Source organism: Antechinus flavipes, chromosome 5 (genome assembly GCF_016432865.1).
Source record: "Antechinus flavipes isolate AdamAnt ecotype Samford, QLD, Australia chromosome 5, AdamAnt_v2, whole genome shotgun sequence".
Classification (NCBI taxonomy): domain Eukaryota; kingdom Metazoa; phylum Chordata; class Mammalia; order Dasyuromorphia; family Dasyuridae; genus Antechinus; species Antechinus flavipes.
The window spans coordinates 187,348,910-187,364,301 of NC_067402.1; the positions used below are offsets into that span (position 1 = coordinate 187,348,910).

The window sequence follows — 15,392 nt, forward strand, 5'->3', positions numbered from 1 at the left end:
ATCTTGGCACAGGACCTAGCACAGTATAGGTTCTTAATAAACACTTGCTGGTTGACTGACCTGGCCTTTTAACCATTCTTAGGCAGATAATGGTGCCTTATTCTTTTTTGCTAAAAGTAGAAAAACTGAGGCAAACTAAAATCCAAGAATCCCTCTCTGTTTTTTCTCTGGGAAAATGCTTACAAAAAACACCAAATCTTCTTGGAACTTCCCCAATGGAGTATATGGATGCTGAAAGGGAGCTCTTTTTCCCTTGCTTCTAGACAAATTTGATTTCAAGCAGACTATCCATAGCAAAGACCACTTTGTAAGGGTTTCATAAAATGCCTTCCTTGTGAAGTAGGTAATACAAATATTATTCCCATTATTATAGATGGGGATTACACAGCTAGGAACAGTGTGAAGCTGGATTTGAACTCATGAAGAGGAGTTTTCTCAACTCCAGCCCTTGTACTTTATCCACTGAGCCACCTAGCTGTCAGAATTTTAGGTCGAGATCTCTAATGAATCAGCAGCTAGGATGGAGCCAGGATAGGGTGATTTGGAGCACATAGCATTTTCTCATAGCATGAGAAAATCTGGCTCAGTCTTTCTCCTAGTGACCTAAAGATAATCATGTTGCCACATACTGGGCAAGCTGTCCATCCCCATTTTCCCAAGGCTCAATTTCTCCATCTTTAAAATAAGATGATTTCTTCTAGCTGGGCAAACATGATCTCATTGGTTAATATTTACTGGATCCCTACTAGAAAAATATTTTCATTTAGGGCTCATGGGTTTGGTGGGAAGTAAGGTAAATAGAAGAGACCAGGAGGGGCAAAACTAATTCTTTGATATCCATTCATTTGTACAATTTGGCTTTAAGATCCGCCATATTCATCCTCCTTTGAGTGGTTGTGGGTAAAATTTGCCACCTAATAAATAACCTTCGCTGGCTTGTGGTAAAGAACCCTGATTGAGGACAAAGCATTTTGATAGTATGACAACGCAGAGCTCAGGATGTTATTCTCAGTAATGGCTATTAATATGGGCGTGTCTTTTTTTTTTCATAGCTCGCAGGAATTGCGGTCCTCGCCATCGGCCTATGGCTCAGATTTGATTCTCAGACGAAGAGTATCTTTGAGCAGGATGAAAATAACTCCACTTTCTATACAGGTAAGGCCAAAAAGGGTGGAAGAGGATGGGAACCTCCCAGCCGTAGAGAAGTGATCTCTCAGGGAAGAAATGGGGAATATGTCTTTTCTGCAGCTAACTATGTTTACTTAGTTCACTTTGTGGAATTTTCACTACTTTGTGGAATCATGGAGTTTAGCGAAAGGTAGGCCTTGGGAAGCAGCAGGATTATTTTTCCAGTTAAGCTTGAGTAGAGGGTATTTTGAGCCAGAAATACTAAATTGTTTACAGGAAGTTTGCTTGGATCTCAAAGGCTGAAAAATCCTTCCCTATTGAACATCTCTTGACTCTGCTGTCTCTTTACTCAAATAACTCGGTGCTTTTGATTCACTCATACTTACCAGAACCCAAAGACAGGGAGGGAACTGGAAAGGCTTTGTTGTTCCCTCTTTTTTTCCCAAGTCAGGGAAGCAGAGACTCAGTTCAGATTTATTTCCCAAGTCATTTTGTGGGAGTAAATCGAAGACTTCAAGACTATAGACTTCCTATTCAAATGTGAACCCCAGCATTTGTATTCTAAGTTGTTTGTATTACTTGGTAAAGATTTAAAGGAAAGATGTAGGAAAGAAAGAAGCAAATAGTGATTAAACACCTACTTTGTGCTAGACACTGTGCTAAGTAAGCATTTTTACAAATATCATCTCCATTAGTCTTCATAAGAGCCATTTTACAGTTGAGGAAACAGGTTAAGGGCCCAAGATCACACTTTTAGTAAGTGTCTAAGGTTTGAATTAACTCAGTGCTCTCTCCATTTTTGACACCTAACTTCATGGGAACATTTGAACAAGTAAAAATGTAAGTTTTTCCTACATGGATATATATGTACCTCTTCTCCCCCCAACTCCACCCCAGAGCTTTCCGTTTTTTAAATCTTAACTCTTATTGCTATTTTACCAACCAAATATATTACCCTTTGTAACATATTTTAAAATAAGATTTTGGGCGTGGAATAAAAAGCAATACAGCAAAACCAACACTTTTCTGCAGAGAAAGGAAGACGGTACATCTTCTCAACTGCTTTCTACAGCCAGTCTTCACCATTATTTCAATTCATTTCCTCATACATTTAAGCTCTTCAAAATACTTTGAAAAAGCGTTATGTAATGGAATGCCTCACCACAAATAGAAGGTGTAAGGCCGAGTTAAATGTTGGTTGAGAGCCATCAAACTGGATTTCCAGGCTTCCAAGTAAAACACGGAAAGTTCTGTTTTCTGCTAAATATTTTGAATAGATGGCTTCTTTTATAAGAAACAAAAGAAACTTCGTAATTTCAAATGAGGCTATCATAGAATTCAAGCCTCCTCACTCACCAAAGAAGTCAGTCATTTAAAGAAAGGGAGAACAATATTGGTGGAATGGGATGAGTTTTGACTTTGACTTTCCACTGAGCCTGGTTAGAACTGGAAGGAGGCTGTTTACACTGCCTGTTTGGTTCCATTCCAAACAAGACTCAGTGCTGGGGCTTAACTCCTTTGTCTTTTGTTTTGTTTTAGGGTGTACCACCTACTATCAAAAGAAAGTGAAATAGAGGAGTGAGCACAGTGTCAAAAAACCAGTTTTAAGAGAACAGGTTTCCATAGTGTCCTGGCTTGTTTTTAGCAACAGAGAGAGAGGGAGAGGCCACAGGAGGGTTGTTTTGCCGTTTTATACAGCTGGCTTCAGGAGAAATGTTTACAAAGAGGCAGCTTAAAAGGAAATAGGGGAAGGGGGTTGAAGGATTTTTGGAGGTGGGGGTTGGGGGATGGGAAGGAGATAATCTCCTTTTGCTGTGAAACAGTACTTTTGCTTTTTAAAAAAAAAAAAAATCCCTCATTCTTTCAGGCCAGAAAGAAAGTTCAAGTATTTAAAGTGATGTCATGTGGAATCAGGATTCAGTTTGTCCTATTAGCCCCAGAGGGCAGCAGCCCAAACTGTGAGAGGAAGACATAGGAGACAGATTTCCTAATATATAGAAGTAGGTTCTTAGGGCAGCAAGGTGGCTCAGGGAATAGATGCCAGACCTGGAGGGTGACCTGAGTTAAAATCTAGGCTCAGATACTTACTAGCTATGTGACTCAGCTTATTGACTAGCCTGAGTTTCTCCATTTGTAAAATGAGCTGGAGAAGGAAATGGCAAATTACTCCAGTATTTTTGCCAAGAAAACCCCAAAATGGAGTCATGAAGAGTCAGACACAGCTGTACAACAAAAATGGGTTTCTGCTCACAAAATCTTCAAGAAGAATTCTTTGGATGTTGGAAGCAGTAAGGTACATTAGAAAGATCACCGGCTCTGCAATCAAGGGATTTAAGTTTCAGTCCTGCTTCTGATGCTAATTTTGATATCTGTGTGAATTTGGACAAAGTCATTTAATCTAAAGATTTCACTTTTTTTTTTTTTTTCAAATAAAAGAAAGGGAATGGAAGACCTTTGACACCTTTCCATTTCTAGATTGAGGATCCTATGATCCTAAAAAGAACTGTATAGTGATAGAGTGTCCCAAGATGGCTTCTTGAGTTGTTTCAAGGCAATAAAACATTGAGCATGGAGTCAGGAAATACTGCTTCTTAGGAGCTATGTTACTTAACCTCAGTTTTCTTAACTTTAAAATTGGAATAATTGTAGCACCTACCTCACAAGGTGGTTGTGAAGACGACTTGATTATATTTGTAAGTATAAAATCAGTGTGCTTGACCCATACCATAGCAGGTACTTAATAAATGCTTGTTTCCTTCTATCCATCTCTGAGATTCTCTGATCCATACTTTAGGGAAAGCAAAGTTGCCAATAAAGAAAATTAAAAAGTCATTTCAATGCTTCTTCCTGACATAAGCCCAAAGGCATACCAATATTCTACCTCCTCCCCCAAAGAGGCCCTTAATTCTTTCATTGTACTCCCTACAGGATGAATAACCTCCCCTTTCTGATTGCTGATGTTTATTTTATTGACTGTGTCCTGGATGCTGGCTGAATTTGCCAACGACGGCAGATTTAAAATACACCTTGGCTACCTTCTGTTTTGTAAAATGGAATGAATGGGTGGAGACTTGTGGAAACATGGGAATATTATCTCTCAGGTGTTATCTGTCAAATAAGACATTATTTGTATAAAACACTTTGCACATAGTAAGCACTATATAGATGCTTATTCCCTTGCCATGAAACCTTTCCCCTATGGTTTGGAAGGTAGTCTCCATGTCACATTGAGGGGCAAGCCCTTCTTTCACTTGGACTTGGAGAAATTGGGTCATTGCAGGAATATCTCCAGCTGAAAAATGGCCCTGAATGCTTGGAAGAGTAGGAAAGAGCCAGTCAAGAGCCTGATCCTTGTTGCCACTCATGGAGAAGGAACTGTGTGATTCCTTCCCCGCCATACACACACACAGATACATGCATATACTATCAGCAACCCAGACTAACCCCTCGGAAAGCCAGATCAGCTGCCTTTGGCTGTGTGCAGACCTAAAAGCTTTTGAGATTTGTTTCTCAAGCTCACACCATCCTGGACAACTAAGTCCAAAACCCTAAGGGGCAACCATTGTGCAACTGGACTTGAGGAACAAACCAGGAAATCTCACAGGTTCCTGGGATTTAGACTTGGAAAGGCCCCTCAAGATCACCTTCAAGAAGCCAAACCTTTTTTCTTTTGGATAGGCAGACTGTTTAAGAATTGTTTATTAAAGAATACAAAAATAGAACCTTCCTCCCTCTGTTTAAAAAAAAAAAAAGCTACAGTCAAAAACATTGAGAACTTCTAGTATCATTAATACGTAACTACTGCAATTTTTTTCTAGCTAATCACAGGTACCATTTTTCAGATACTACTTTCTTCTGGATAGGCTGAACGTTTTTGTAAGGCAGCCACTTTCTACAGGGAAATAGATCTGTGAATTCAGTGGTTTAGGAAATTCCCTCTACTGATAAGTCCAGCATTTTATAGACTTAGGGAATTGTTTCAAGAATTGACAGGTTCACTTAATCACAATTGCCTCAGCAAAAATAATAATAATAAAAATTTAAAAAGAATTGAAATGTAGAAGTGACTTACTTAGGATCATAGGCAGACTTTGAACTTGAAGCCAGCTTCTTATTAACTGTGCACAACCACCACTATATGAATAAAGATAATGGGAAATCATGTTGGGTGGGACGTGGCCATAGGTTAGCCCAAGTGGTTATTCCCTTGATCTCATGCCCATTTCTTATCTGCCAGCCGTTTCCTACTCTCTCTTCACTACATATGCCAGATGCCACAGGCATCACTGGGCATGGCTGAAGTGGGTGATTTGTATCCTTGATAATAGCAAACCGGCTCCGTCTCAGCTAATTATTGGGGTGAATAATAGATAACATTTTGTATAACAGACGTACTGTATGACTCTGGGGTTGGAAATGTTTTGGCAATTAAGTAAGGGCTGAAAAATACAACTGTACTGTAGAGTTTCTAGAGAGAAGTTGCTCTAGTTTTAATCTCACCTCCATCATCATTTTAGGGAGCAGATGGTTTGCAGAAACTTCTTAGAAGTCCTATTGCATGAGAATAAGCCCAGAAGCTTTACCCCTGGGTCCAGGTAGTAGCGACCCTTTCTTCCTCCACAAAGACTCTTGATAAATTGGGATCCCAGCAGGAATGAGCCCCGACTTGTACTTGGAAGTTGAAGCAGTAGGAGTAGCCCAGTTACTTATTTAAGTGATCAGAACAAGTCACTCGGACAAGCATGAACAATATACTTTGGAACATTTATTCAGTGCTTTTTATGCATGCTGAGGCAGAATGAGAATCTCATGAATTGGGCCTGAGAGTTGGATCCATCTAGGTACCAGTATGTCAGTATCATTGTTCTCAGGACATATTCCAGGCCCCTCAGTAGATAAGGGCACCCCAAGGATTAACAGAGTGAACAGCCCATCCCTGTTGCTAACAGCTGGAGTTCTTACAGTGGGAGTAGTCCTACCAGAAGGTCTATGTCAGAGAGAACCTTCATAGGTGACTGTGATAAAGCTTTTGGCATTGGGAGGGTTTAATGCTAATGGCTGGGTTCCTTGTGATCAGTTGAGGGTAAGATGCTTGGACTAAATGTATTGGGATAAGGGAAGAGTTTCCTATCATTGGGTGGGGGAAATGTGTTTTGACCTGAGCAGGCAACCAGATGTTTTGGGCATCTGAAAAAGACAATAAATTGTTATTCCACTGGGCCACCTAAAGGATACTGATTTTCAAAGAAAGAACTTGCTGATTATGACAAAAATAAATATCAAGAGAAGCTGATATATAAAGTCATTTCCCAAAGCTAATCCCAATATGTGTTTCTTTGATAAGAAAGAAATGAGAAATACATTCATTCCAAATAAGTAGAATTCAAAGGTTTTCCTGGGCTTTATAATATATATTAAAAAAAAAAAAAAAAAAAAACCCTAGGTGATCTGGGAATTCTCTGGTACAGTTAGCTAAATAAGTACCATTTCAGTAGAGGAAATGGGGGCAAGAGGAACAAGTAGGAAATTTTTCTTTTGCTGAATCTGGGAAAACTAGCCCTATCTTCCCGGTGAGATGGCCATCTCTGCATTTCCTAACTGTCACACCCAGAATTCGAATTTTCCTAATTCAAATGCCTGTTAATGTGTATGAGGCCCAAAGTGCCTGCTTGAAAGAATGGGATAAACAACATGGTTATTACAGAAGTTAATACTGTAATCCTAGAGGAGAGAATGTCTAGTGACAGATGACTTTTTCCATGAGTCAGACTCAAAAAGCTAACATGCATTTGTTTTGTAAACTGTAACAAGCTTATCATTGGCTGCTGATCCTAAGAATTTGGGGTTGAAAATAAGGGTGGAATTTCTCTTGGAGGCTAAATAAGCAGTCCGTTTTAAAACCTAACTCTAGTCTAAAAACGTTAACTAAGGGACCTTCTTCTGATTAGACTACTATATAATTTGATATCTCCGGCTAAAAGCGATTGCATAGGGTCTCCCTCATTAGCCTGGGAGCTCCTTGAGAGCAGCAGGGTCTGAATTCTGGCTTTCTTGGTATTCCTAACACTTAGCACAGTACCTGGCATGTGGTGGATGCTTAATAAATATCTGACTAACCAGAAAAAGTCCCCATCTTTACCAACAACCTGTTCTATTCCTGTCAAGAGTAAAAAAAAAAAAAAAAAAAAAAAAATCATTGAGAGAACCTTATGCTTGATTTTTCTAACCACTAGAACAGATAACCAAATAATAGGGGTGTTTTCTAAACATTAAGTTCTATTAATCCCCATTCCTGTAATCGTGGTCTCTCTCTATTATATGAAATAGGATTTGAACAGATTCAGAGGAATCTTTCCACTTTCATAAATTGTAAATGATTTTTTTCTTAATCGCTCCCTTTATGAATAATGGCTAACATTCACATGGCACTTTAATGTGTTGTGAAGCACTTTACAGATTTCTAATTTTCTCCTCAAAACAACCTTGGGAGGTTAGTACTATTATTATTATCCCCATTTACATAGCACTTTAATGTGTTTTATAGCACTTTACAGATTTTTTCATTTTCTCCTCAAAACAACCCTGGGAGGTTGGTACTATTACTATTATCATCTCCATTTTACAATATTTCCTTATACAAAATTCCTTATTTTACAATAAGGAAACTGAGGCACACAGAGGTCCATTGACTTACACAGGGTCACACAACTACTAAGTTTATTTGAGGTTGGATTTAAACTCTTTTTGACAACAAATTCTGCACCACCTTTCATTCAATTCAATAAAGAATGTTTAATCACCAAATTTGTACTGGCTCCAGGATCCAAGGATAAAAGGATGTCAAATATCCTTAATCCTCTAGAAGCTTGTCTTGTCCTGGAGGCTGTAATAAATCCAGAAATAAGTAAATAAAAGTTGATTGAGGAAGGAAAGTCCCAAGAATTGGGGTCCAGATCCAGAAAGGCAGAAACAAGATAAGGAATATGAAGGAAGGTGTATTATTTAAATTCTTGGAGACAGGCAATGATATAATGTCAAGTTCGGGAAGTAGTTACTTGTCCAGGCTGGCTGGACATGTAGAGTTTACCAAGAATAGTGCTGTGAAACAGAGCCAGAGAAGTAGATTAGAGCCAGATTGTAGAATGCTTTGATTTAACTCATCCTTTCCATGCCCCAGGTAGCAGCAGGAAAATGCAGGAGGGAGGATGGCCAACTTGGAAGCAGCTCTGAGTTCAGAACTTCAGCCTCCTAACTCCCAACTAAGAGGCATTGTTAGTAGGTTAAAAAGCACTGGACTTGGAGCCAGGAGTCCTAGTTTCAAATTCCGCCTTCTAGCATTTTCTAGTTTTGTGGCTGTGAGAATCAGTTAAACTCATGGAGCCCCAATTTCATCCTCTCTAAAATGGAAATGATACTTGTACTCTCTCTGTCATGTGATTTTTTTTTTTTTTTTTTGAGGAAAACATTTTTTTATCAGAAAGAACCATAAAATATTAGCTGCTAATGATCTTTTATGATTGTACTGGTTTGGTGCAGAATTTATACCTATTGCATTCAACACTATATGATTCTATGAAACCCAACATTTAAATATAATTTGGGATTGTACTTCTCCCCTTGGATAAGCCATCCAACCCTGGAATGGTCCAGAAACCATAATTAGCAAGGATTTTGCAGTAAGACTAAGTATCATTCATTGCAGATAGGAGGTGGTCCTTGAAGACAGAGGAAATAGGAATTTTTGGCTTTCAGTCCCTCATCACTCATATTGGTGGTTGTATGCAAAGCTGGGCTCAGTACCAAGTTGAGCCTGGGGATTTCTGGTCTGGATATACAGAGTGGGGATGACAACCTTTGCCATCCTGTTTGCTGATTTTCAATAAGTCCATTTTTAAGCCTTTTTTTCCCTATCCATAAAATGGAAGTGGTTATTAAACTTCATAAATAGAAATAAATGCAGGGCAGCTAGCTAGAGCATCACCCCTGAATTCTGGAGGACCTGAGTTCACACCGGTTCTCAGACACTTATATTTCCTAGCTGTGTGACCCTGGGCAAGTTGCTTAATCACAGTTGCCTCAGCAAAAAATACATACATACATACGAATGAATAAAATGCTTAAAGCCTTAGGGAAAATTTTATATCTAAATGCTTATGTGAAAAAAATAAAGAGATCAATGAATTGGGCATGCAACTAAAAAAGCTATAAAAAGGACAAATTTTAAATCCCCAATTAAATACCAAATTTGAAATTTTGAAAATAAGAAAACTATTGAATAAACAACAACAAAAAAATATGCCAAATTTGAAATTCTGAAAATAAAAGGATATGAATAAAAATCAAAAGTAAGACTATTAAATAAAACGAGAAATTAATAAAATTGAAAGTAAGAAAATTATTGAACAAACAAAACTAAAAATAAATAAGAGCATAAAGTCCCTGAAAGAAGCAATACCTCTGGGTCTCTAGAGACAAGAGCACTGAATTTAGAAGGCAGAGGACTTGACTTTAAATGCTGCCTCTGCTTTTTATCTTTGTGATCAGACAAATCCCTTAACCTCTCTGAAGTTTAGCTTCCTCATCTGAGAACTGAGGGAGTTAATTTAGAAGCACTCTGAGGTTCTTTTCAGGTCTTATCTCTATGACCATATGGTTCTAGTCTTATAATCTCAACACTACTCATGTTAGTAGCTATCCTTTTTAAATGTAATTCTGTGTATTCGTGAGAGACCATACACCATGTTCATAGAATCTTGAAGACCTGAATTCTAGTCTTAATATTGACTAAGAGCTAAAGATACAACGAAAAAAAGCAAAAACTCCCTGCTTTTAAGGAGTTTACATTCTAATGAGGGAGAAACACCTATGTAAACAGGCCCAAAAAAAGAGACAACAAGGGAGCCGTTTCCTAACGCTGTTGTTGGTGAACTCTATTTCTAGCCAGACTGGACGAGTAGCTCCTTCCCCATTCTAAGCATTGGCTCTGTGACTTGGCCAAAGAACTCAATCTCCCCGTGCCCCAGTCAACCTTCGAAGACTCTAAGAAGCTGCCAGTTTGGCGTAGGTAAATGAAGCTTCCCTGCAGGAGCTCCCTGTGCCAGGAAGCTCACAGGTCCAATTTCTCAGACCTGCTGAAGTCAGAGAAAAAAATTTTTTTTATCTTTCCACAGTGTCTTGGACTTAACAGGTTCAACTCAGAAAGTCAACTGTCCCATGAGACGATGTATAGACACACAATTAGGTTTAATTGTTTAATTGTCATTAATTTATTTAATTGTGATTAATTATGCTTATCATTTCTGAGAACAATAGCATACACAATAACCTGGCAAGACAAACAAATACAAAAGTTGGGTCCTCTGGAGTCTCCTTCCCTGGCCCTCTGGCAGAGTATGGCCAGAATGGACCCCTCCCCACCAACCTTAGTGCTTGTGCTATGAAGCACCCATCCATATCCCCCATCTTCTTTCCAAATCCTTTTACTTTTCAGCCCTTAATGGTGTTGTTTATCAAGTTCCACTCCACATTCGTGACCAAAAGCTTTCCATTCTAAACATACATGAATCCAAATAAAATAATATAAACTATTTTAGAGCAAGAAGAGGGCCTTTAGGTCGTTTAGTCTCATTTTGTAACTAGCCATGAAACCATGGGCAAATCATTCTACTTTTTTTCGTTTGTAAAATAGGGACAAATACATCACTGGACCATAAGAGAAGTTTTAGAAATGCTCCCTGAATGTGAAATTGTAGTATTGTAATATAGTAAGTATCCCAAAGACATTTCTGAGTCTTTGTACTCTAAGACAATGAATAACAATGTTCTATCCTTTTTTAAAAATTAGAGCATGTTATAGCCTCTAAAAAGGACAGTGTTCCACCAAGCCAATGGATATCTTCATTTGCAAAGCTCTCCAAAGTCAGGGCTTTTCCTCTCTCACGTCCTCCAGCATTTAAAAAATTCATCAACAACTTGATACTAAGAAATAAATTGATGGAATAGATTAGGGTCACAGTACATGATCGTAGCAATTTAGTGTTTGATAAACTGAAAGATTCAACCTTTGAGGACAAAAAACTGCTGGAAAATCTGGTAAACCTATAGCAGAAACTAGGTACAGACCAACATCTCACACTATATACCAAGATAAGGTATATTTTGGTACATGATTAAGACATAAAAGGGGATTCCATAAGGAAATTAGGAGAGCATGGAATAGTTTTTCTATCAGATTTATGGATCAGGGAAGAATTTAGGAACAAACAAGAGAGATCATCGCAAAATAAATATTTTTGATTATATTACATTGAAAAGTCTACACAAATAAAACCAATGTAGCCAAAATTAGAAGGAAAGCAGAAAAGTAGGAAGAAATTTTATAGTAATTCTTTGATAAAGGCCTTACTTCTCAGATATATAATCAAATTTTTCATTCCTCAGTTGATAGTCAAAGAAAAATAGGCAGTTTTTAGGCAAAAAAATCAAAACTATCCCATGTCTCATAAAAAATGCTTCTAAACCACTATTGATTAGAAAAATGAAAATTAAAACAATTCTAGGGTACCACTTTACTCCTATCAGATGGGCTAATATGACAAAAAAAAGGAAAATGATAAATTTTGGGTGGAATGTGGGGGAACTGGGACACGAATGCACTGTTGGTGGAATTGTAGACTGATTTAGCCACTCTAGAAAGCAATTTGGAATTATTTGCAAAGGACCATCAGGTTCTGTACATAACCTTTGATCCAGAAGTACTACTGCAAACAGTTTATTTTGTTTTTTAAGTAACAGGAGAAGGAGAAGAATCTATTTGTAGTAAAATATTTATAGCAACTCTTTTTGTGGTGACAAAGAACTAGAAATTGAGTGGATGTCCACTGATTGGGGAATGGCTAAATGAGTTGTGGTGTATGATTATACTGGATTATATTGGGCTATAAGAAATGACGGTCAGACTACAGAAAAACCTGGAAAAACTTACATGAGCTGATGCAGAGTGAAGTGAACATAACCAGGGGAATATTAGTAACATCTATATTGTAGAATAAAATGTGAACAACTTAGTTTTTCTCAGGAATACAGTCATCCAAGACAATTCCCAAAGAAATGATGAAAAATGCTATCCTCCTCTAGAGAAGAACTGAATACAAATTGAAACATACTGTTTTTCTTTCTTTCCCTCTCCCTTTCTTTTTTTTAGTTCAAGTTTTCTCCCCCAAAATAACTAATATGGAAATGTTTTACATGACTGTACATGTATAACCTATAGCAGATTGCTTAGCATTTCAGGAAAGGAATTGGGAGGAGAGAAGAAGGGATAGAACATTGAACTTTAAAAAAGGTTAAATGATTTATTCATCCAATAATTTGCCAGTTACTGTCTTCTTGACTGCAAGTCTAACTCATTATTTACTATTGATAAGCACATATTAAACAATGATCCTAAATAAGGTTCTTTTTTAAAATTTCACACACACACACAATATCCTTATTTTCTAGAAATTTACAGTCTTAAGAAGCTGGCAACTCTGAACTTTACAAAACTTCTATCACTTAAGTCCGATCCGATTACTATAAGAGAACATCTTTTGTGAAATTCAGTACATCAGCCACTTCCTTTGGATTGTTAAACATTTCCTTTGCAGATTTGGAAACACATATTCTCCATTAGCTATCTCATTCCAGCCAGTCTTGTTAAAAGAATGGTTAATATCACTCTCATTTCACATTTGAGTAGAGAAATGAAGAGTTCAAGAGTGATTCAATTATGTTTTCTGCCTCTAAATCCAATATTCTTACAATTTCACCATGTTTTTTTTTCCTTGAGCTTAGTGTACAAAATACATCAGTAGATAATTTAAAAAAAAAAAAAAAAACTATTTGCAAAGCTGCACTAAAAACTGATTGTAAAACTACAGTGTTTTTCCTTTTCTCCCATCTGTCCTTTTAGGTGTTTATATCCTGATTGGGGCTGGTGCCCTCATGATGCTGGTAGGATTCCTGGGTTGCTGTGGGGCTGTACAGGAGTCACAGTGCATGCTGGGTTTGGTGAGTGTTCCTTTTAAAGTTGTCTCATCACCCTCCTCTGATCCTCTGTGTTCCAGATAGCACAGAACCCCTCTTTGGCTTGGAATAATAGGGTTCTCTGAGGAAATGAACTGTCCCAATATCTCCCCTAGCACTCTTTCTTGGAGTAGCCCCCCCCCCCCCCCCCCCCCTATGTTTCAGCAAGAGATGGGGGTGGTGAGTGATCAGTCTCATTATATGTAATTCTCCTCCCTGGTGGTAACTGGTTTTCTCTTCTTTCCTCCTGGAATCTATCCCATGGCTGTCCCTAGACAACTAAGTGCCAGAACTTTGCTTTTTCTTTTTTTGAAGACCACGTTTGCTTTTTTTCCCTGAATCCACAGGTATCTTTGACCTCTCTCCACTAAAAATAACTCCCTTAACATTTCCCAGCATCTACCACTTCTTGTCCCTTTTCCCAAGATTTAGGATCTTTGCAAGTAAAATGTGGCCATGTTTTGTAAATTTATTAAATTCCTATTATCCATGTTTTATCTCTTCTGAATCCTTGGCTTTTTTCCCCCCTGCTTTTAATTCTACTGCTACTGTAATACTTTCCCTTTTTTCCCCTGGCATGTGACTAATTATTTGTGTCCCCAGAAGACCATTCCCTAGAGTTTCCATCCTCCTTTTTTTTCAGGACACATTGAGAATTCTACAAAGGATATGTTTTAAAATTATACAAAACACATCTTGAAATCACATGCTCTAACTATTTGGTGTGCGTATGGGTGTTTTAATCCTGATACCTGATCCCCATTTTTGTCTTTTAGTTCTTTGCCTTCCTCTTGGTGATTTTTGCCATTGAAATAGCTGCTGCCATCTGGGGTTATTCCCACAAAGATGAGGTAAGTTTTGCCTGAAAGGACTCTTCCATTTCTTGCATGGGTTTGAAGAAGTGACATTGCTCCCCCTCTTTGCCAGTCTTTAACAAAATCTTGGTTTATCATGAAGTTGTTACTTGACAAGTGTGTATACACACACACACACACACACACACACATACACACACACACACACACACATATATATATATACTTGGTTTATCATGAAGTTGTTACTTGACAAGTGTGTATATACACACACACACACACATATATATATATAATACTTATCTTTATTGAGTCAGTATATATAGAGTATCTATTCAATAAATGTAAAGCCATAAATATTATGGAGATTATAAAACTGTAGAAAACAAGATTTTTCCTCTGGTAGAGGAGATAAAACAATGACAGATAACTAGAATACAAGGCAGAACATGATGACTGTTCTAAGAGGTGAAAAATATTCTATAGTTTCAGAGCTAAGAGAGATCTTATCTACCTGAGGTAATCTAAGAAGATTTGGGGGAAGAAGGTAAAATTCTGGAGATGGGTAAGAAATGTTGAGCAAGGGGAATGGCATGAGCAAGACAAAGAAATGGAGAGTCATTTAGTTTGACTGCATTGTAAAGGAATCACATGAGAAAATGGCACATGAGTTGGAGGGTGGAAGAACAACTGAATGCTCAAAGCTGGAAAGAGATTTCTTTCTCATCCTTCCTTTTCAGTGTGGAAATTAAGCTATGGAAGCCTAAAACTTCACTGAGGCTTGAGATGCCCACTGTGTATGTCCACACCTACATATATAGCTATATATTCATGCAAATGGATATAAATGTGGATAAATGCTCACATCTATATACATATAGATGTGTAGTATAGTTCTATATGTTTTGGATGTAAATCTAGATACATGTGTCCAGTAATTTTCCAATTACTCTTTTTGACTCTGGTTCTAGCTCTTTATCCACTAACTTCATTGATAAGAACATACTAAACAATAATCCTATATAATGTTCTTTTTTTAAAGAATATCACACACACACTCCTTATTTACTAGAAATTTACAGTCTTAAGAAGTTGGCTCCTCTGAACTTAACAAAACTTCTGTCACTTAAGGCCAATTAGAACAGAATTACTCCAAGAGGATATCTTTTGTGAAATTCAGTACATCAGCCACATTTCCTTTGCAAATTTGGAGACACATATTCTCCATTAGCTGTATCATTCCAGCTCATTGTTGGAAAATACTTTAGTATTTTCTCTTTATTGCTCTTTTATGCAAAATGATTAATATCACTCTCATTTCACATTTAAGTAGAGAAATGAAGAGTTAAAGAAGGATACCTCCAAAGTCTTGGTATAATTTTA

The 15,392-nt window shown here is 37.6% G+C and overlaps 1 protein-coding gene across 1 annotated transcript in view; it reads left to right on the top strand.

Annotated features, from left to right (window-relative positions):
• The window catches only part of CD9 (CD9 molecule), a 57,610-nt gene that overhangs the window by 32,534 nt on the left and 9,684 nt on the right, over positions 1–15,392 (top strand). The window contains exons 2-4 of the mRNA XM_051963483.1: positions 1,053–1,155; positions 13,082–13,179; positions 13,971–14,045. Of these exons, the coding sequence (XP_051819443.1) occupies positions 1,053–1,155; positions 13,082–13,179; positions 13,971–14,045 (276 nt within the window). The remainder of the gene's footprint in view (positions 1–1,052; positions 1,156–13,081; positions 13,180–13,970; positions 14,046–15,392) is intronic.